Raw genomic sequence first — 20,803 nt, 5'->3', positions numbered from 1 at the left:
AGTGCGAGCACCTAGATGCCTAATAAGCATGCTGGCAGCCATTCAGAACTGTTTCTGACGTTGCTGTGGCAATTTGAGCCCTCGTTTCGCTCGCCATGCATGTTTCGTATTTGTGGGGACACTCGACTTTCACACATTCGCTCATATTGTTTTCCCCGCATGGCTCTCGCGTCTCGTGTAATCCGGCTTTTCCGCATATCTAAGCACCGGCGGTAGGTGGTGTGGTTGCATATTAGCATGAGAGATGGTGCGGTGATGATAATTTAATGTGGCTTCACCCTTTTCAATGGGCAGGCATGTCAATTGCATGCCTTAGCCATGGGGAAAAAAAAGCAAAACATAAATAAGCAGAACAGTTAACAAATGACCTGCAAGGGGGGAGGGAACCAAAGGGCCATAGTGGAGCACACAACTACCAACCCTTGAGCATTGCTCCTCTCCAACACTCAAGGTGCCACTTGGTCAGCATTGCAGCACTGGTGTCGACTGCCCTATTCGTGTCTGCGAAACCCCATGCGACTCTGAGGCTTCTGTTCGCCATTACGGGGCTGCCTAGTTGGTTCCAGTTCAACACCACATGTTCGATCGTTTCGTCTGCACTTTTGCATGACGGGCGAGGAGGACATTCCCCTCGCCAAGGTGAAAAGGTACAAAACAGCACCAGCAGCGGGCACCCTCTCTCTCTGATGCTGGACCCCTAACCTGCCGGACTGGAATAGCTGCTGCAACCCATGAGTGACCTCATTTGCCTGACTATCCCGGGCAACGAGGACAGCTTATTATTGCTTATTACTGAGAGGACGCCCCTCTGCCAGTGTTGTTTATTGCTGGTAGCAATAATCATTGTTACAGTTGACGCCGCTAGTTGCCTTATTCGTTCGAACCCAACGTAGCCGCAATTCCCGTGCTACAGGTTGGGGAGTACCACAGAGCAACTGTGTGGGGCTAGATCCGGAGCTCGCCTTCACCCTTGCCACACGCAGAGTGGAACCCCCACACTGTACACACGATTAGGGTCCACAATGGAGGTGAAAATATTTGCTCGCTATCCAGTTGCAATGAGTCGGACTTCCTCGATTTGTTGCGCACCCATCGACATATTCCATTAGTAATCATTTGGCTGGCTAGGTTGGTGTAAAAAGGCACAATAAATGCCCTTGTGTTTGTTTGCACTACTGTGTTGGCATTCCTTTGTCCCAAGCGCACATTTGAGACCCCACACATTGAGACCGTTAACGGGGCCTAGTATGTGTTCCTTAATTATACACATGTGCCGTCCACCGAGAAGCGAAGAAAAGCCATCTGTGTTTTGGGAAACCTAGTGAAAAGGAATGCGGTAAGACGAAAATACTCAGAAAGTTGAGAGGACGTTTAGTGCCAACAAAAGTGCTGGGGTATATCTAAATTTCTGAAGGCCTGCCAGTAAACTTACTAGGCGTCTCGGTGCTCGTAGTGTGACTGCAGATGGCGCATCTACGAGTGTAAATTAAGGAACATGTGCTATGTCCCATAACAGTGGTACCTCTTAGTACGTGGTATGGTTCGCCACATAACATTACTGTATTGCAGAGAAGCTAACAATAAGGGCAAATACTGCCAATTAAATTAACGGCATGTTTCGACGTATTTTTTTCTGCTTTTTGTTTAATTCAACCAGTTCCGTCGGTCTCATCAGGATCTAATTCATGGAAGTCGACTGTCAATGTCTTGGAACAAACTGCGTGACTGGCATATTATACAAATTACTTTCACTTGATTCTATTCTTCTCTCATCATTCATTACTCACAAGCAGCCGATTCCATTGGTAATAAAGACAGGGCACCATTTAGCCCTTTGACGAAACATATTCAAAACGAAAGGATTTAGAACAAAAAAGTTACATTCTACTGGCCCCGAAAACCGAATGAAAAAGTGCACCGTGCCAACTCCAGTACAGAGAGAAGCAACTGTCTCACTTGTCTTTGCAGCTTCCAGGAATTCAAGAAGAGGGTGCAGTGTGTGCATCCAAAGCTTGGGAATTTCCTTTCTGGCAGGGAAGTCACAGCAGTCCAGAAGCACAGATGCCTGCATGACAAGTGAGTTTATGGGACCATGTTTACAAAGGCAGTCACACAAACAATAAAGTAAGACATATTTCTCAATAAATTTTCATGTCACTTATCGAAGACAGAATGGGAAGTATGTAGATTTGAACTATAAAGAACTTAGTGCCCTTCCACTCTGTGAAGAAAGATGACCAGTGAAGCTGTGTATGTGGGCCCCTTAATGGTGAACTGCAACTCCGCCGCGGGTCGGCCCGGTATTGCACTATCTTCGGGATCGGCCCACGTATGGAGAATGCTTAACAACTGCTTCTCCTCTACTGCGGCTCGGCCCGGCATTGCACTATCTTGGGGATCGGCTCATGTATGGGGAGTGTTTAACGGCTGCTTCACTTTTGTTGCGGGACAGCCCAGTATTGCACTATCATCAAGATCGACCCAAGTATCCATCAAGATCCATCGAGATCGACCCATCGAGATCGACCCAATGCCTGCTTCACATCCACCGGGGGTCAGCCCAGTATTGTACTACGTGTCTTCGGAATCGGCCCAAGTATGCGGAGTGCTTAACACCTGCATCACCTTCAGCGCAGGTCGGTACTACACTATATTCGAGATTTTTTTCTGCACACCGACACAATAGTGGGGAAAGTAGGCCTTAACAGCTGCACTGTCAAAATGTAAGCCGAAATCTAGTTCCAATATGTTGACCAACGTTCTAATTCTAACACTATGTTCAGACACTCAAAACAAAAAATAGACTTCTGTCACCACATAGAGAATTCCTGGAGAATGTGTTAAAGCATTCTCAGGAATTAGCTTCTGCTGAATGGCTGTAGTGTTGAATGACTGAAGCAACAGGAATGGATAAGGTAGTTAAATTGCTATGAAAAGCAGCAATTCACTGGGTATTAATGGCAGCGACACATTCTATGGCCCCTCCAATATAGGCCAACAATATGCCACACTCCTGCAACTTCTAAACAAACTTCTAAAACATAATGTGCCACTGAAAAGTAGGCTCACTGTAGGTAAGCAGGAGCTACAGTCATAAAACATTTCAAAATTGTTTTGCTTGCTTGTAAAGAATTGGACATTTGTAAAACTCATCCTGTTCAGAAACTCTATAGTTATAAAATGTTTCTTGACCTCAATGCAATATAGCCACTTACACAACTGTACACAAAAAAAATATACTGCAGATGATAAGTAACCACGGTAACAGAATTCTCTAGTAGTATGCTTGCATATTTTGTCATACGTAAATTACTCGTATCACTTCCACTGCATCAGCCTATCAGGCACTATCTTTGGAGATCTCTCTTTAGAGATTCTACTTGTAGGAATGGGAGCTATAATACCTGATTGGCCACATTATGGTAGGTATTACTGCCAAGTACCAGATGGCACAACTATAACTATTACAATTACCAACAAGTGTCTCTTAACACTCAGAAGTACCTGACGAAGTTGACAAACAGCATAATGAAGTATATTCAAGAAAAGTTCACATCCACCCGACAGTAGCTCTAGGTTGCTTGCTTGTGCTCCCACATTTTTGGCATCAGGAGGTCAGAGTGTGCAAACCTACCCAACAAATTTCAGTTAGCTTTGCAAGGCCTGATTCTGCAATGTATGTTCGTCTCAACTCGTCTCCGGCATGGACCTAGCTTTCAAAAGATCCTACCACCAGAGATGCTGAGTCAAATGTTATTTTTTATTCCCTGGCATGCTCTGTAAAAGCAACATTTCCTTGTCACCGTTAGCTAGCTTTCTAGCTGTTAGTTTGGTACACAAGTTTAATACACACTTTTGCATCAACATGTGCCATTTACTTTGTTCCTCTGAGCACAGCTTACAGAACTGGCTAACAACATTGTGCATCTGCAATCATAGAGCAGGAAGTGCTCACTACAACGTAACTGCGACCAACATCTTCAGGTCTCACACTAAGAAACCATAAGAATCTGCACACAGCAACACAATCCAAATAAATGGAGTCCCAATTAGCTTTTTACTATTCTTATAGTGTTGGCAAATCCGTACTATATCTTAGACAAGACCCACTAATTAAAACTGGTATAAGACAGCCATTATGTCACATGGAGACGATAATACACCCACCAAAGAATGTGGCATGTTCCATGTAGTACAAAATCAGATTTACCATTAGAGTACCATGCTTGTTGTAGGCATACTGGAGCAAAGAGCCGTCATGAACAGGTCTCAGCTCTTTTCCACACTTGGACAGAGGTACATACTTGCGAAAGCCAGCTATGAGGCCATCCATAGTCACGTTGTCCAGCAGGCCACTATTTGTATCATTCAGCGCAATTCTGCACACCACACCAATATGAACTGGTTATTTCATAGTTGCAACAGTTAGTGAGGCTTCACTGTTAAAAGCTGGCTACGTGATAACTATGTATGCACAGCAAATCTTCTCTAAAGCAATGGTGCTGAAATTATCAAAGACAATATTATCAAATTACCAGGACCAGCGCTTGTCCCGTCTTCTTCCTTTCTCGTTCATGTTTTTAGCACTGTTTTCTACGATGAACATTACATTTGTAAGCACGTATGTAGTACTGCATTAATGAATGGCTGCAAAAAAAAGACAGTCTTTTCCTGCGAAGTGTAACAATAAACTGCATTTCTTGCAGAAAAAGAAAGCTGCACAAAGCCACATGTGATCCCAGTTATTTTTTTTTATTCGCACATTTATGCCTATATGCTCGACAATAGAAAAAAGACAGACAGATACAGACAAAAAGACAGACAGATACAGGTTTTCTTTCTTTCTTTTTTTTTTACATGTTTATCCACAATGCTTCAAAACGCAAAATATAATGGTACAGGAAAAGTCCTCCACATTGAAAGTATTATAGTTTTATTTTTTTCTATTGACCCTTTTCGCAGAGCAATTTGTTCTAAAGAAACGAGATGGCAGTTTTGGTGACGTGCCGCATGTAGCCTCAACGACAACGCACAAATAGGAAACCACTACCGCTTCCACCTGGCTTCTGCACGATCAGCTGTCGGAAATGCAACTGAGTTTTAGTTAATGCACTGTGCTCCAATCATGCTGGATTTAATCATGTGGATTGAAGACCTGTGCAGTAGCTGGCTGCAAAAATAGTGACTGTGGACCACTGCTGTTTGTGGACCACAGCTGCAACTGTCCGTACGTGTTACAGGCACTTCGAGATGTATGGCTTTCCTCGAGGATACAGAAATTTGCTCATCTGCTAACGTCGTAACGCTAACCTTCAAAAAAGGGTGCTTCAGCCATGGAACATCGGCAAGCGTGAGTACCGCTCGTTAGAACAATGACAAAGGGAGTAGCGCCGCTTCCTGTCATAACACGTTTCACGCACAGTATCAACACACATCTACTTCAACTGGCATGGAAACTTACACCCACTCCATTGCGAATGTGTCAATGAGTGAATGGGTGCCCACTTGAATATAAGCGCACTATATATGCACAATAAATGACGGACTACACCGATAGCACACAAATGGTTGAAGTTGAGCGTTTCGTGATTGTCCACAAGAGTAAGCGAGCTACTAGCGATAATAAATCTTTGCTACAAGGTATTACAAGGTAGTACAAAACAGCTACATTTCAAGCCTTGCATGAAGCAAGAACAAATCTATCGGAAGTGAGCACACCCACAAGAGATTAGGCAGAAGATAATCACATAGTGACTGCACCAAGAAAGTCAGAAATGTGGCAAGCAGCTGCTTAAATATATTCACCAAATAAAGAACGACAGGCGAAACACACTAATCCTGATTCAATTCATGAGCGGAAAGTATGGACATCTTGGAATATATTATCAGCCTCGCTTTTAAAACAATCACCATATATGCTACTTGCGCCGTTCGGACATAGCTTAATCAACTCCGAAAGCGCATTCACATGTTCTCTGAAGCTTTGGCCAAAGCTTCGTTTCGTCTACCCAGTCACCGTCTATGATATCTCCCAAAACAGTGGTTTCCTAAGCTGCACCGGCATCATGCAAACCCACCGTAAACACACAGGCAATCGAGGCAGTTGAGGCAAGCAATGGACGTGTCACCACGTGATCAAACATGGCAGCGTTCATGGGATTGCTGCGAAAAGGGTTAATAATTTCCTGCCTAACAGAGCACTTTGTACACCATGTTCAGGTAAAACTTTCTGCTTTTCTTCTGACTATTCTGAGCATTCTTTATCACTTATTCGACCTCTTCCTGAGATGGCTATCTAGCTACCTACTGTTGGCCCAGCGTTATCTCGCCATGCTCTTCAACACCACCAAAGCAAATCTTTTGGAGCTCACCTGACACCAACACCTCCTGTGTCGAGGACAAGACCTGCCACATAGTGTGACACGCTCAGGCCCTCTTTGACGGCTTCCACAATGGGGAATTGGCCAGTGAACTCACTGCCAAAACGGTCCTCCATATTTAGCTCTTCCGGCAGTTGAGAGTCACATATGCCCTCCTCAGAGTGGCTGAAACCTGCTTTGTCCACCGAGGGGACGATGTGCACCACCACTTTCTCCAGAAGGTCAACTATGCGCTGGGATCTTAGCTTATAGCCTGCACAAAACAAGCACAATTGTGAGTACCGACCATTTCGTCAACCTAGGTGGGTAATAGAAGAGCCACAAAATAAGGCACATTTAGCTGCCATGTTTCTAATAATCGAGTTTAAAAGCCAGTAAAATTGCCACAAGTTACAGACAGTGACCATGTTCCACAGCATTGAAAGTGGTCAAAATCATCAATCCAGAGTAAGACGCTGTACACTGTAAGATAATGCCTCCTAAATTCTGCTATGTCATGATAGATCAAAAATTATGAAATACACAATGAAATTACAACATATAATGTCACAACCCTCCCTTTTCCTTATTTGTTTCTTCAAAATGCCACAGACCTTTCAATTTCACTGCATGAACAGTAAAAAAGAAAAATCATGCTGGAATAATATTAGATAGCTAATTAAGTCGAAGCATATCAGCTTCGAAATGAACTAACTCTGAAAGGGCGTGCTTGCAACACTGATCCAGTAGGACAGGCAAAAATGAGGTTTTGTGAAAGTGAGCCAAAATATTGACACGTGGACCTGTTTCTCTTTTTCGAGTGAGCGCTTTTCACCATTTAACAAATATCGCTCAAGGCAGGGCACGCCTGCATGTATCAGAAGTTTCTGGAATGTTATCGATGGTTCCATCCCCTGTCTGTTGTCAGCGAAAACATCCGTTTATTAGGTGACAACTGCGTTAGTACGACCTCAGTGCACTTACTGGAAAAAGAATTTGCATTTCTAGGTCGGTCACAATAGAAGCGATTCTTGTCTTTTCATGCTCTGTGATTAGCGATGATGCGGTTGCGCATGCTCTGCTAGCCTTGCTGGGACTACAACGATTCTAATAAAGCTCAGTTGATAGTCCAGTCGTTGTGGTGTGAACCTCTCCTCTTGTCCTTTGTGTTTTTTGACTGGTTTTTCCTTCAAGTATGTACCAACTGGCCCAGATTTCAACCCTTCTGCAGAACCTCCTGTAATCTGATTGCATGTATGCGCGACGCCAATGGTGTAGAACTTTCTGGAAGACACGCGGGCACCAGCGATTACTCTGAAACGTTCGATGGCTCTTGTATAAAACCCGACGCGCTTGACCGGCAGATCAGATTTCGCCGATCGCCGAATGTGTTCACCGCTATCGTTGTGCTTTAAGCATAGCCTGCTTTTGTGGGCACAGGTTCGACCAATAAAAGTTAGTTTCATCGTTCACAGTATTGCTACTGTGTTCTTTACCATTACTACTATGTGACAATATGCCCAATTAAAATTGCACCAACATGAATGTTTATGTAATGCACAATAATAAGAAAAGTGCAGTGCTGACATCATGATATGCCTAGACCATTATTTGCTACCCCCCCCCCTTTTTTTTTAAGATCACAAGTTACTTTACTACACAACTGAATCTGTCACTAGCTTCTGGGGGAAAGGGTGGTTAGCTACATGCAACTAGCGCAAGATGTTACCTGTGACAAGGTGCCTGGCCAGGCGAATCAACATCTCCCTTCCTGCAGGGCGTCCTCCATTGAGCCCTCCAATGAGTACAACCTCTGGCTTCATTTTTTTGCTCTACAGTATGGATCATCGAGGAGAAAAAAAGAAATTGTATTATGGAAAAGAAAACAAAACAAACTAGATTCCTCGCATTGTGACCGCTTTTATCTTTTCATTTGGAGCTGCATGTTTATGCTATGCACAGATTTGATTAGCCTAAATACTGAGAACAGGACAGTATATTGAACAAGTTGGTAAGTGTGCATTAATTGCACAGGGCACGAGCGATGGAACAAGGAATCATGAAAGAATGTCCAGGAAGAAAAGCATCACCTGCTGAGCCTGAGCTTTCAATGCCATTTTTTCTGAGCTACAATACTGTGAATGTTTGTAACTTTGAAAGGCATAAACCAGTAACTACGTAACTGGTAACGCTGCTTTCAACATGACACATCTTGTCAAAGTTGAGAGTATTTTCACTTTATTGGACTTCTGATAAGCTCACTGACTGCACTTGTTCAGCTGCAGGTGAAGTTAACAATGACAGCAACATCAATAATGTTGCTTCATAGACATGCTTATCCACTCTATGATATGGACCATACAAATAGAGTTAAAACAGCAGGCATTTGTACAGTTCCATGGAGTGAAATGTTTATATGAACTGGACTTTGGAAGACTATTCCTATACTAATTTATTGCTTTCGACTACAGTTAATGCTGCTGTACAGTTTATTGAAAACACAATACACAGACACTGCCACTAACATAATTCATCACAACGCCACAATAAAATCTTATTCTCTACAAAATATTCAAGAGAAAGCAGAAGGATGGAATCAGGCAAAAGGTTTACGATATAGTGGATTATGCTATGTTCTATAAGTATAAGAAAAACTCCTGCAATTTGTAATGAACCCAGGCCACAATTTATAAATGATAATTACAGCAATGAGGACAAGCCAGGTTGTCTTACCGGCACCGTGATTCGCAGGAACTGGAGTGCAGTTTCACCAGGTGGGCCAAAGCTGTCCTTGACCTCAACAATGTCAGAGTAGTTTTGACGCATCTGCATCAACAGGTTGGTAAGTTCATCAGCACCCAGATACTTGGGTTCTCCATTTTCACCAATAAGGAAGTCATGCTCTCTTGACCACTTGGCGTAGCGGCGGTCAACGGTGAAATTTACCCACGTTGCATTGCCTTCCACAACAGTCACCCGTTGTACTGGCAGAGGAAAACTGAACAGAAACAAGAGTAAAGTGTAGGTTCACCAAGAGCGCCACGCAACTAACTCCTGAGCCAACAAGTAATTTTGACTGAATATATTGAGTACAGTGCTGGGAAGTACCGAAGATATATGTATCTTAGATGCTATCTTAGACACTCTTTGGGTACCATGCTATGTCTGACAAGATGTGTATCAGTATCTGTATTTCCGATACATGAAAGAATGTATAATGTATCTTAAGATACAAGATACCGCTATCGTAACATAAACATTCAGCCAACTATAAACATTGGCTGAACTCCACTTTTCAAGCTGATACTGCTGCCACTAAGCCACCTGAATTTCCACAAGAAGAAAGGAGGTTAACCGAGGGGCCCGATTTTCATTAGTCATATCAGAAGAGCGGTAGTGCCGCAGTAGCTCAATTGCTAGAGCATTGCACACGTAATGCAAATGTTGTGGGATCGTTCCCCACCTGCGGCAAGTCGTTTTTTTATCTTCTTTCATTTCCATTAATTTGTCGTTTCTTTATTTCCTTTATCAAGCACAAGTAATTTCCCTATGTTGTCCTTGGTGTCGGTGTTCGTTGGCTTCTTTTGATATGACTGAATTTCCACAGGCACTCAGTTTTCTATTATCTGACCTTAACAGGTAGGTTGACAATACTTCATGCTTAAATGTCATAGCTGTTAGTTATGCCACCTGTATCATGTTTCTACATATTCGCTGAGATTCTGTTATATAGAACTGCCTTTCTATTTTACTTAAATATATTTTTCTTTTTTTTTAGCTCACCCTTAAATTTCTTACTGTTACAAATCACCAGGTAATCGAAGCTATAAGTGGCAGTAGTGTGAAAAGCGGTGGTATCCTGCGACGCTTTGTGCCACTGCAATATGTATGAAACGCTTTTGGGCTGCACAAATTTTCTCGTAAAGGAAAATCGTAAAAATATTGCACGTAAATGAATATGTTGATAATGAACACTTTACACCAGCAGATAAGCAAAAATTAAAGGTCATTGCAGCTTTATCTGCTCTCCGTATACACAATGTGTCAAGAAAATGTCTCTACCAGCATTATTGCAGGTAAAACTTCACAGTGGTATTTGCGCCATCGTGCAGAGGCTTCTTAGTGACATTCTTGTAATTAGATGGTGACCTGCTAGCTGGTAGGCAAGCAGAGCACCGACTAGAATTACGAAAGCTACAGGCTAAAACTGCTGACAGCGTAGCGTATAAAGAGCTTTCATGCTGAGTAGCTAAAGCTACCCCAATAAATTGTTTCGGAATAAAAACATTACACTTTGAGCAAGAAAGACAAACATTTTGAGATACTAACAGAGATTTCATTCAAATAAAACAAGGTTGGTCAGAGTTAAGAAATTTCGAAGCAAACATTTTGTGCATATACGTTTGCTGCTACATTATATAGATCCATGATATGAAATTTGCTAATGTATCAAAGATACAAATGGAAAGTATCATAACGGATACAATAATCGTGGTAGTACCTTGTATCGTATCATGATACAAGTGTTAAGTATCCTTGCCCAGCCCTGCCAATACTGTGCGTTAGTGGAACCTCAGTGGAACACTAACACAAGGTAAATCAGCTGCCAGGTATAAAAACAGATCATCCGCATCAGGTCATAGACACTACATATCAACAATGCAGAATTTTGTGTTCACAAGAACTTACATTATAGAAACTTCAATCAAATGTATTAATTAAAAATTATGAGGTTTTACATACCAAAATGACGATCTGATTATGAGGCATACTGCAGTATGCCTCAGAACTCTACAAATATGGACAATCATATGTATGCTAATCACACAAGATTTAATAGTATTGTCACGAAAATGATTATAGACAGCATCCTCAGTTCTTTATTGAGTTGCACAAATTAATGCCAATGTTCATAGATGCACAATATGCAATGTGTAATCTTCATAAAGGAATAACTCACATACAGCATCATGTGCTTTCTGTGCACACGTATCAATAATAAGTACATGTCAAAACCTATGGGAAGTGTACAATGCACACAGACGAACCCATGAATTTCTTTATAAATGCTATGGCTAAACTGCTAAATGTTATGGCAAAAAGAATTAAAATTATGTTCACTATGCAATTGTCCCTCTTTTGTGTACAGATATGAGGACATCATGGCATTCAAGGAACTTCAATTCAATGGTCGATACTGTCATAGGGTACACACTGTGTTTTGCCATTACAAATAAAAATGGCACCACTATTCTGTTGCAGTGAAATTAATGGGTTTTTTTATTTTTATTTTTCTCTGGTGTCAACACAGATGATGCATCCTTCTGATATAGTATGAATGAAACAGCCAAGTAATGCACTCAAACATGGCTCAAAACTGCTTGCTAGCTGAGAAACGGAGCACAAAACAAAAACAAAGACAAGAGAAGTGACTGGACAAGCACCATCAATTGCCACATCTGTGCAAAATTTGGGTAAAAATGAGCTATCTATTTAGCTGTAAAAGTTACATATACGTGTTGCTTCTATTGATGCAATGTTCAGTATGCATTAAAAGTATGATGTGAAAAGGCCCCTTCACTAGACAGGCAACCATACCTATCAACGTAAGCTCGGACAGAGTAGGTCGCAGGCATGAGAAGACGCCAGAAGTCTCCATCCACAGCTGAACGTACATCATGATGAATGCCAAGAACGTGGACTGTGGCATTGGGCACTGGCAGCCCATCTTCATCCTTGACGAATCCCTTCACGCCCTGGTGAACCTGCAAGCATTTTGCCAAGAACACCGCTACATACAAGCAACACATAATCTCCTGCAAAACATGGCGTCATAATGCAGAGGGCCGATCATTTAAGTGGCTCACTAATTGACATACCGTGAAGGCAGCTTATAACACACTCCACCATAGCCACACAAGTGCCTACCATATGTGGCATTGCCACAATAACCACTGTGTTAAAACACATTTCAAAGCCATTACCATACTTGCCAATCTGTTAGCTCTAAAATTTGTAGCAATCCACGGACACAACACAGGAAATAGGGAGGGCTGAATAACACGCTTCTGTTTTAAAGCGTCATCTGGGGACCCATTATTGTGTCACATATAAGCACTTAATTGACAATGATTTGCTCCTAGACGCCACACACAAGCTGCAGCAAACTTCGAAAAGCACGAACCGACAAGTGACATGCTGTTTTTAGATCGCATTAAACTTTTTTAAGAACACTGCTATTGCCTACTTTGCCCACACCAGGAAATTGTCAGAATAAGCTTGCTCCTTGCAGGTACACCCTCTGGTGTCCTTTCACAATCAGAAGACTTTCAAGGGTATGGTCACAGACCAATCGGTGAAACTTTACCACGAGTAGAATCACGATCATATAATTGTAGAACGAGTTGGAATTCATAAAATTAATAAAGAATTTGGGAGAGTTGGTAGCTATGCATCACATGTGACGGGCACATCATCTGTAGGTTTGCATGGATATCAGGCTCTTTCCTTCTTCAAAGTGAATAGTTTGGCAGCAGCTCAAGGTGCAAAGATGCTTCATTTCACAGAGTGCCTTATTTGCAAGGTACTGTAAATGTAGATACTACCATGTAGAATTGCTATTTGTTTCACATGTTTGGGTAAAGAAGGGGAAATCACTTTTCCCTATAGAAACATTCATAGTCAGTTAGTATAACCTAAGAGTGCAATAACAATTACACCTTGATGGTAATTTGTACACATATGCACATACGCTATGCCAATGTACGAAATATTTACACAGCCAAGTCTGTTTGCTGTAATTAAGTTTTATGTTGTAGTACTGTCATTATCCAGCTGCTGTTTCTATGCAAAATGTGCTCTTTATCGTATTCTTTCTGTGAAATGAAGACAGGGTCACTGATTGAGTTGTATATGATGCAAGCAGTAATATTTGCATTGCTGTGGTGGCTGGTGTTTTATTTAGAATGCATGATGATGTGCTAGAAATAGAGACTACATGTAAGCCACTTGACTCTATTGCAATGGCTGACTACTATTGTTTTCTTCACAAGTTTGCCCAGTAAACAGTTAATGCTTCTTCGATTCATTGTGATTTGCTGCCTTCCTGCTAGCATTCCATTGTGCCTACATGGCAATAATTGGTCCTGTTTTACAGAATGTTAACAGTTGAGGTCAGAGTGCTTACTGCCATATGGCACAAACATGTACTACGTATTCACAATCAACCTAGAAACAGTACAGCAGCATTAAATAAACTACATGATCAAAGCATCTTTGAACAGCATCAAGACCATATACTATAAGTGAAAAGGTTCGATAACAATAGGACAAAGTAGCCTTCACATTATAGACTTGAAGCAGCCATCACATTACAGACTTGACGCAGCCATTGACTTACCTTCTCCATGAATTTTACAAGTGCATGCTTGTGTTCATCCCAATATTTTGGCAAGTCAGATGCAGGTGGGTACTTATAGCAGCCCATTTCAATTGTTAGCTCATAACTGTTGCTGTGCAGATAGTTGAAGTCTTGCATTCCACCTGTGTACAACAACGAGACCGCCAAATGATTATGTCCCACTGTACATGGCACCTTTTAAGAAAAAGAGTATGCAGAATTTTACAGATCACAGTAGCCACAAGCAAAATTTGGAAGGGCACACTCTATACTATGGCTCACATTTTCCATAAATTCATAAGCAATTGTACAGAAAAAGGTAGTGTCACACTAGCATATACTTTCACTCATGCACAAGTGCTTTGAACGTATAATTATATACATTGAGAAAATACAGCAATGACAAAAACTCAGAAGACAGTACATAACCTATATGATTTACTTAATAAAAGAAAGCATGTCTCACCATATACATTGTACCATGCTGCTCCATTTGTGATTCCATCCTTGAAGGCATCATCCTTGGGTCCTTTTGGACAAGGCTTTCCTAGACTCATGGTTGGATGAGCCTGAAGAAATCACAAAAGCAGCCAAAAATTATAGAACACAGCTACAGGTTCTTACTCTAAACTTGGAAGCAATGAATCACTGTATTGCTATAATTCCAAAAACCTGAAACTGCCAGTGCAAATGGAGTTGTATGCACACAAGCTCCAAAGCACAAACTTCATTAGCCAGCAATTTAACATTTATGATATTAATTATAAGTGACATGACAAGCTGAGATATGACCAACTAAGGACTGCCAATAATGCTAGCTTGTAGTGTCAATATTTGTGCAGAACACCTTAAACATTAAGACATGACTTCTCTAAATGGTATTTGTCATCACACTTTGTGAACAAAGGGACCATTAAAGGGGCCAACGGTAACAGAAGTAAAAAAATCCAGAAGTAGAAGTGAGATATGAACTGCCAAAATAACATTGTTTACATACTTTAGTTTATATTAAATGCAATGACAAAGAAGGTAAAGGCGGCAAGACTGAGCCCATACATAGTTGATTATTGTCCTCTAATAAAGCAGCACAATTCCCATAATTTCCCCTGGTTTCAGTACTTGTGGATGTCATCTGTAAAATTCACTCAACAAGCACCTTATTTCCCTTGATTCGTATATATTGGCAGAAAAGATTAATGAAACAGCCATCTTCTGAGAGCTCCTGATCAGTGGCGGCACAAACACACTCACAAATGAAGAGCAACCAGCACGCACCCGGGCATAGACAAGAGCCAGGTACCGGAAGAGGGAGTCATCTGGTGTGGCACTGTAGATGCGCTCCACTCTCTCTCTGTTGCCATCGTAAGGGTAGTTGGCGACCAGAGCACCTCCATGCAGGCTGCCCGACAGCACTATGGGCCGTGCCACTATGAAGTTCATCATGGCCCTTGTCTCAGGCTCTCGTGGGTTGTGTGCCTTGTCAGGCTGATATTGGTCAGGGAAGTTGCGGTTCAGGTCAACATTGTGAGCATTGAATCGGCCCACTAGACTGCTGTAGTCACCTGGAAGCAAACATTTCACATTGGTGTCAAGTGTAGCACATGCATTCACATGTAGAAAAATTACTACACACAGTCATAGCACCATGCAGTAATTCACTGAGCAGTTATTGCTATGTGAATCTTGGCCGTGAGATCACTAAGCTGACAACAAATAACATGCATCACAACCTTAGCTGTGCCACTTTATCAACAGCTCATATCTCAAATGTAAATAAGTGCCAGTAGTTTGCACATTTTATCATTTCATTTTCCACTTTATATATTCACATGTCCTCTAGGACATCAAATTTCTTTCTGCTGGCTTTTTGATTGCTGCACAGATAAAGCAAAATTCAGTTTAATCAACATCTTGGTTGGCTACACAAGGCTTACATCAATGACCATGAATTCATTTCTTTCCGCAGTCAAAATGCTTGTATAGGACTTCATGAGAGATCAAGAATCATGTGCGTAGTAAACATCACTGAGTTTACACCATGCTAATACACTGCATTAGTATCTCTGAACATTACATTCTGTGTGTTTAAATGCACTAGGGCTTCCCAATTTAAAGCGAGAAGCTTCTGAACAACAATGTCAAGCTTACCTTAGGAATTCCTGAGCTTTACTAAATTAGAATAGTAGCTGTAGTAGTTTTAGGAGTGAATGAACAACTACTGAAACATTTGATGAAGGTTCCTTACCAACGTTGGCTCTTGCATAGCCATCAGGGTTGATTGAGGCCATTAGGAAGATGCGTGTGTTGTTTACAAGAGTTGTCAAGCGGCGAGACTTGCCATACTGCTCACAGAGGAGCTGTGCCAGCAGCAGAACAGCTTCACGACCAACCGGCTCATTGCCATGAATATTCGCAACATACTTGAACTCTGGTTCACCTGTCATTGAGATAAAAAGTATGTTAGGTATTCAGAAAGAGGAAAGAAGGGGAAAGGTGGGGAGGTTCATAATAGTGACCATCCAAGTTGTTACCACTACTCTGAGGGTAACAAACCCTCACAAAAGGGTCTGAAAACATAGCGCTACGAGAAAGCAGAAGTACATGTCTTAAAGTGATATAAGCAATTGCAGACTACGTGTATAAAGTGATACAGTGAGCCAGTCACACTACAGTAGATAGCTGTAGATAACTATAACAGGGCTTTACTACAGACTAAAAACGTGTACACATGCAGCGTAATTGGCACACTTTTGACTTAATCTGGGATTCAGATTAAAGATTCTGAAGGAAGCACCTCACAAGGCAGCTCATAAATTTTATGAACACCTAATAGAAAAAGAAACATTTTCTGCTTGCCAGACCTGCCTTATGCAACACAGCTGCAGTAGTATTCAAGGCAGGCTATTTCTGCTAGGTGGTGCTTCACTTGTGCATAAACCACTATTGTGACTCACTTAGTAATGCCACTATGCTTAACAGTGTGTGTCCAAAGTGCATTCAGCATAATTGGAACATCTCTTTTCCATTAAAACAAAGAACAAATGTATGAGCCTGTCCCTACCAGCCTTGCTCTGCTTATCTTTCTGAAGCCCTCACTCCCTTGACGCTGTTTGAGCATTAGTTACAGTCTTCTGAAGCAGCACAAGGCATTTCGAATTAAACAGCTTGTGCTATACACAGCTTGCCTCACTGGCAAAACATCACGGCGTGCTTCTGACGCCATGATAACAAGATGTAAGTTTGAGCAAGTTGGTAAGACCTGGCGATTTAAGGTGTATTTCTAGGACAGACCAAATTCTGCAGACGAGCATGACGTGGATGACTCTTAAAGGGGTCCTGAACCACTTTTTGTTTAAGTCAAGAAATGCATTTGAAGTTAAAAGAGATTATTTGAAAAATACTTTGCCACAGAAGGTACTTCAACGTGTTCAGCAGAAATGAAGTAATTGGCAATTAAACATCCCCTGTGCGGTGCTTCCCTTCCTTGTTCACAGATTCGCACTGTGAAGGCTAAGGTGGAACAGGGCACGCCCACAGCACTCCACCTACTGAATGTCACTGTGGTGCGCAGTTCAATTTTGATTTTTGATGTTCAAGTAAATGCCACTGCTTCCAATCTTGGCACCTATGACGTGCCAAACATGGTTGTCCTCAGTGAGCCACAGTGCACTCAGCCAGCTGACTCATCGTGGCACCCCGTGGTATCTACACTACGTAGCAGACCGCAGCTACATGTAACTGCAACATTTGCTTTGCGCATGACAGGGCTTGAGCGAGCGCACGCGCCCATATGCTCCAGTATGGCCATGTTACGCGGTGCAGGCAGGTGCTGTCCTGCACCAGCTTGCCCGATGGATAGTAGCCACATCCAACTTGTGCATTATCAGCTATCAATAGCTCAATATGAAGCGAAGACTGCCAAGGCATCGAACTAGAAGCGGCCAGGAGTGAAAGAGTGCTGGCGTTCGTGCGTGTCGTCTGACCTTAAGTTTCGTGTGGTTCCAGGCTAGTTGAGTGTCCAAAACTAGTCGAAATTAGCGGGACCAGACAGCTATGACACTGATAAGTATAGTGGCCAAAGTTCAATTCCTATACAGGCAGCTGTGGCCAAGCATGAGCAAATGGTAGTCAGTTTCTTCCGGAAGTATGTGATTATCATAGAAATTCGAAGGAAGATTTTAACTTACTCAAGCCTGCATAATAAAGGGGCCCAGAACCACCCTTGAGCTTAGTGAAATAACGTAGTCCACAGGTAGCACACGCTGCTGTGAACATCTCAGCCAAGCTTAGCTGTTGTACGTGGTGCATGGAGTTCGCAAACGGGTCGTGAAGTTACCTTTTTCTCAAATGCTAGCTTTTCAACAAAAGGCCCTGTCCTCACTCTCTTCTAGACTAACTATTTTGTCATTGGACGCACTATTTCGTCATTCCCTTAGACGGTTGCTATTTGTCGATAGCTGACATCAAGCTGCGGTTGGCTACATGACATAGATACCGCAGCTGCTGCGGGATGCCGTCGGGTGCCGCCACGAGTCCACTGGCCAAGCGCACTGTGGCTCGCTAAGGACAACTGTGGCTCGCTAAGGAAGAATGCATTTGGCTTATGTTTAGCATGTCGTAGGCACCAAAGACAGAAGTCGTGGTATCTATGTTAACATCCAAAATGAAATTTGAACTGAAAGCCACGGTGACATTTAGAAGGTGAAGCGTTATGGCCACACCTAACTGTGCCATAGCCTTTGCAGTGCAAGGCATTGAAGAACGGGAGGACAGAGGAGGTCATGTTTGATTGCCAATAACTCCGCTTCTGCTGAAAGCATTGAGGTACATTTTGCGGCAAAAGTATTTTTGAAATAGCCTATTCTCACTTCAAATTCCTTTCTCCATTTTGATGAAAAGTGGTCCAGGGCCCCTTTAAACTGTGTCAATAAATATATGCAGTCACACTAGGAAGAATCGCACTGATTCAAACACCCTTCTTGATTGATGTCAGCTATTGGCCAATAGCAGCAGTGTGTGGGAATCTGCCATATTACGAAATAAAGTGCCCAGAAAAGTGTGAGAAGCAGGCTTCTGTTGAAAAGAAAGGGTTTGAGAAAAAGGCGACTTCACTTTCCGCTTATGAGCTCCACGCGCAGCGCACAACTGCAAAATTTGGCTGAGATGTTCACAGCAGCATATGCTATCCGCGGACTGTGTTTTTTCACTAAGCCCGAGGGGTGGTTCAGGAACCCTTTAATGCATTGCACCGTCAGCAGCTTATCTGCTTCATCCTTGTGTACACAGTGACTGGGCTGCAGGAACTACGTAATGTTCACTTGCGGAATTTGGTCGGTTGCGTGAATCCAGCTTTAGCAGCACAAAATTAGATAGTTCAACTTCACATCAAATAATGACATTTGCAGAAGACGCAATGTTCAAGTTCAGTCACAGGGTAGATACATGCTACAGCAAGTAGTCAAAAAAGCCAAACCACACTGGAAAGTTATTTTAGCTTTTAAAAGTTTTCTATGATGTGCCAGAAGAAATAAAAAGAAATAATTTATACCTGGTTCGTGGTGACCAGGATTGTCACTAATCTCAAGGAAGTAGAGATCTCTGTCCTCCACAGATTTGCCAATGCTGAAGAGTCGAGTGATGGTGGGACATTTCTTAGTAACATTTCTGAAGATGGCAACCAGTTCCTCTTGATTGTGGTACTTGAACTCGGGTTTGGTGGAAAACACAAAGTCCGTGTCGAGAGGAGCATACTGTTTGGGCTGAAATTTAAAGACATTTATGCTTAACACCAATGCATATTGACTTGATTACAGCTTGATTTCAAGCACAAATCTAATGAACTATGTTCAGCTTTCTTAAATACAATCAAAACAATGTTTTTCTTTTGTTCACTAAAAAGTTGCAAAAATGAGCACATACATTAAAAAAGGATAAATAAATATAAGAACAAACCAATCCATGAAGAAATAGTAGCCTTCATTATCAAGTAATGCACAACTTCTCCTGACTTTTGCTCCCCAAGCTAAGCTAAGCCAGATTTCTACCCACAAAGCTGCTTCCAGAAAATATTACAAGCAAGTGAAAGAGTAAGCGAATTTCAAATCCGGGCTTTTGTCAGGGACGGACTCCCCCATTTTTTAAAAGCACCGAAACTTGAGAATTACACACCTTTGGTGCCCTGCTTTGACTGCCTTACCAGCATTAAGCTGCAAAAGGCTTTCAATGAGCTGCCATGAATTAAATAAAATGAGCAAGCCATAATTGTGTCTCTTTTTTATTTATTTATTTATTTATTTATTTATTTATTTATTTATTTATTTATTTATTTATTTATTTATAGTGCCATGATATTTGATAATGCTCCCTTCAAAACATTTTGATCAAATATGTGTCCTTAATGAGGCAGTACAATGGCATAAATGTCTAATAATTAGAGGAAAATCAAACCTAAAACATGAGATTTAGCAGCCACAGAAAGACCACCTGTGCAAGCTGTTCGATGATTAAAAGCCTTTTGCTACCAGTGACCATGTACGTGAGCAAAAATTTGACAGCAATGAATAAAAAAAGAAAGACACACAAGAGCTGCAAAACACTTTTTATAGCACCATATTATAACTTGTTTGTGATTATGAAATAAGTTCTGCATTGCTAAAGATGAATGCTCATTTTTAAATTAAATTGTGTAGTTTAAGATCCCAAATGCTCTATTGTTATTGACACTTTAATGAAATAACCTTAGAAAGCATGAACTGTGGAATGGTCTGTAGAATAAAATAGATCTGCAACTATTCACTATGATGGTGGCATCCAAGTCCTCCACCACCACAACTTCTCAAGAACATGAAACCCAGAAGCAAAGGGCCCCATTCATGTGATGTACCCGCTTAGCACAATGCCCTGTTATCTGTCTGAGAAGTGACATCCTTTCTCAACACAGCACTACCTGCTGTCACCAGACAGATGTTCACACACCTACGCAGCTGGTGATAAGTAAGGGCTTCCCACTAATGTGTTAAAAATATCCTATCAGCAAATCTGTTCC

At 41.7% G+C, this 20,803-nt stretch overlaps 1 protein-coding gene across 1 annotated transcript in view; it reads right to left on the bottom strand.

Annotated features, from left to right (window-relative positions):
• Window positions 1-20,803, bottom strand: part of LOC142575286 (carboxypeptidase D-like) — a 52,384-nt gene that overhangs the window by 23,980 nt on the left and 7,601 nt on the right. The window contains exons 5-15 of the mRNA XM_075684520.1: window positions 19,307-19,517; window positions 16,004-16,195; window positions 15,034-15,320; window positions 14,225-14,327; window positions 13,759-13,901; window positions 11,958-12,124; window positions 9,093-9,357; window positions 8,089-8,191; window positions 6,372-6,633; window positions 4,211-4,379; window positions 1,957-2,065 (exon numbers count right to left, since the gene is read on the bottom strand). Of these exons, the coding sequence (XP_075540635.1) occupies window positions 1,957-2,065; window positions 4,211-4,379; window positions 6,372-6,633; window positions 8,089-8,191; window positions 9,093-9,357; window positions 11,958-12,124; window positions 13,759-13,901; window positions 14,225-14,327; window positions 15,034-15,320; window positions 16,004-16,195; window positions 19,307-19,517 (2,011 nt within the window). The remainder of the gene's footprint in view (window positions 1-1,956; window positions 2,066-4,210; window positions 4,380-6,371; window positions 6,634-8,088; window positions 8,192-9,092; window positions 9,358-11,957; window positions 12,125-13,758; window positions 13,902-14,224; window positions 14,328-15,033; window positions 15,321-16,003; window positions 16,196-19,306; window positions 19,518-20,803) is intronic.

Source organism: Dermacentor variabilis, chromosome 3, assembly GCF_050947875.1.
Source record: "Dermacentor variabilis isolate Ectoservices chromosome 3, ASM5094787v1, whole genome shotgun sequence".
Classification (NCBI taxonomy): Eukaryota; Metazoa; Arthropoda; class Arachnida; order Ixodida; family Ixodidae; genus Dermacentor; species Dermacentor variabilis.
This window is presented reverse-complemented; position numbering and strand designations above follow the sequence as displayed.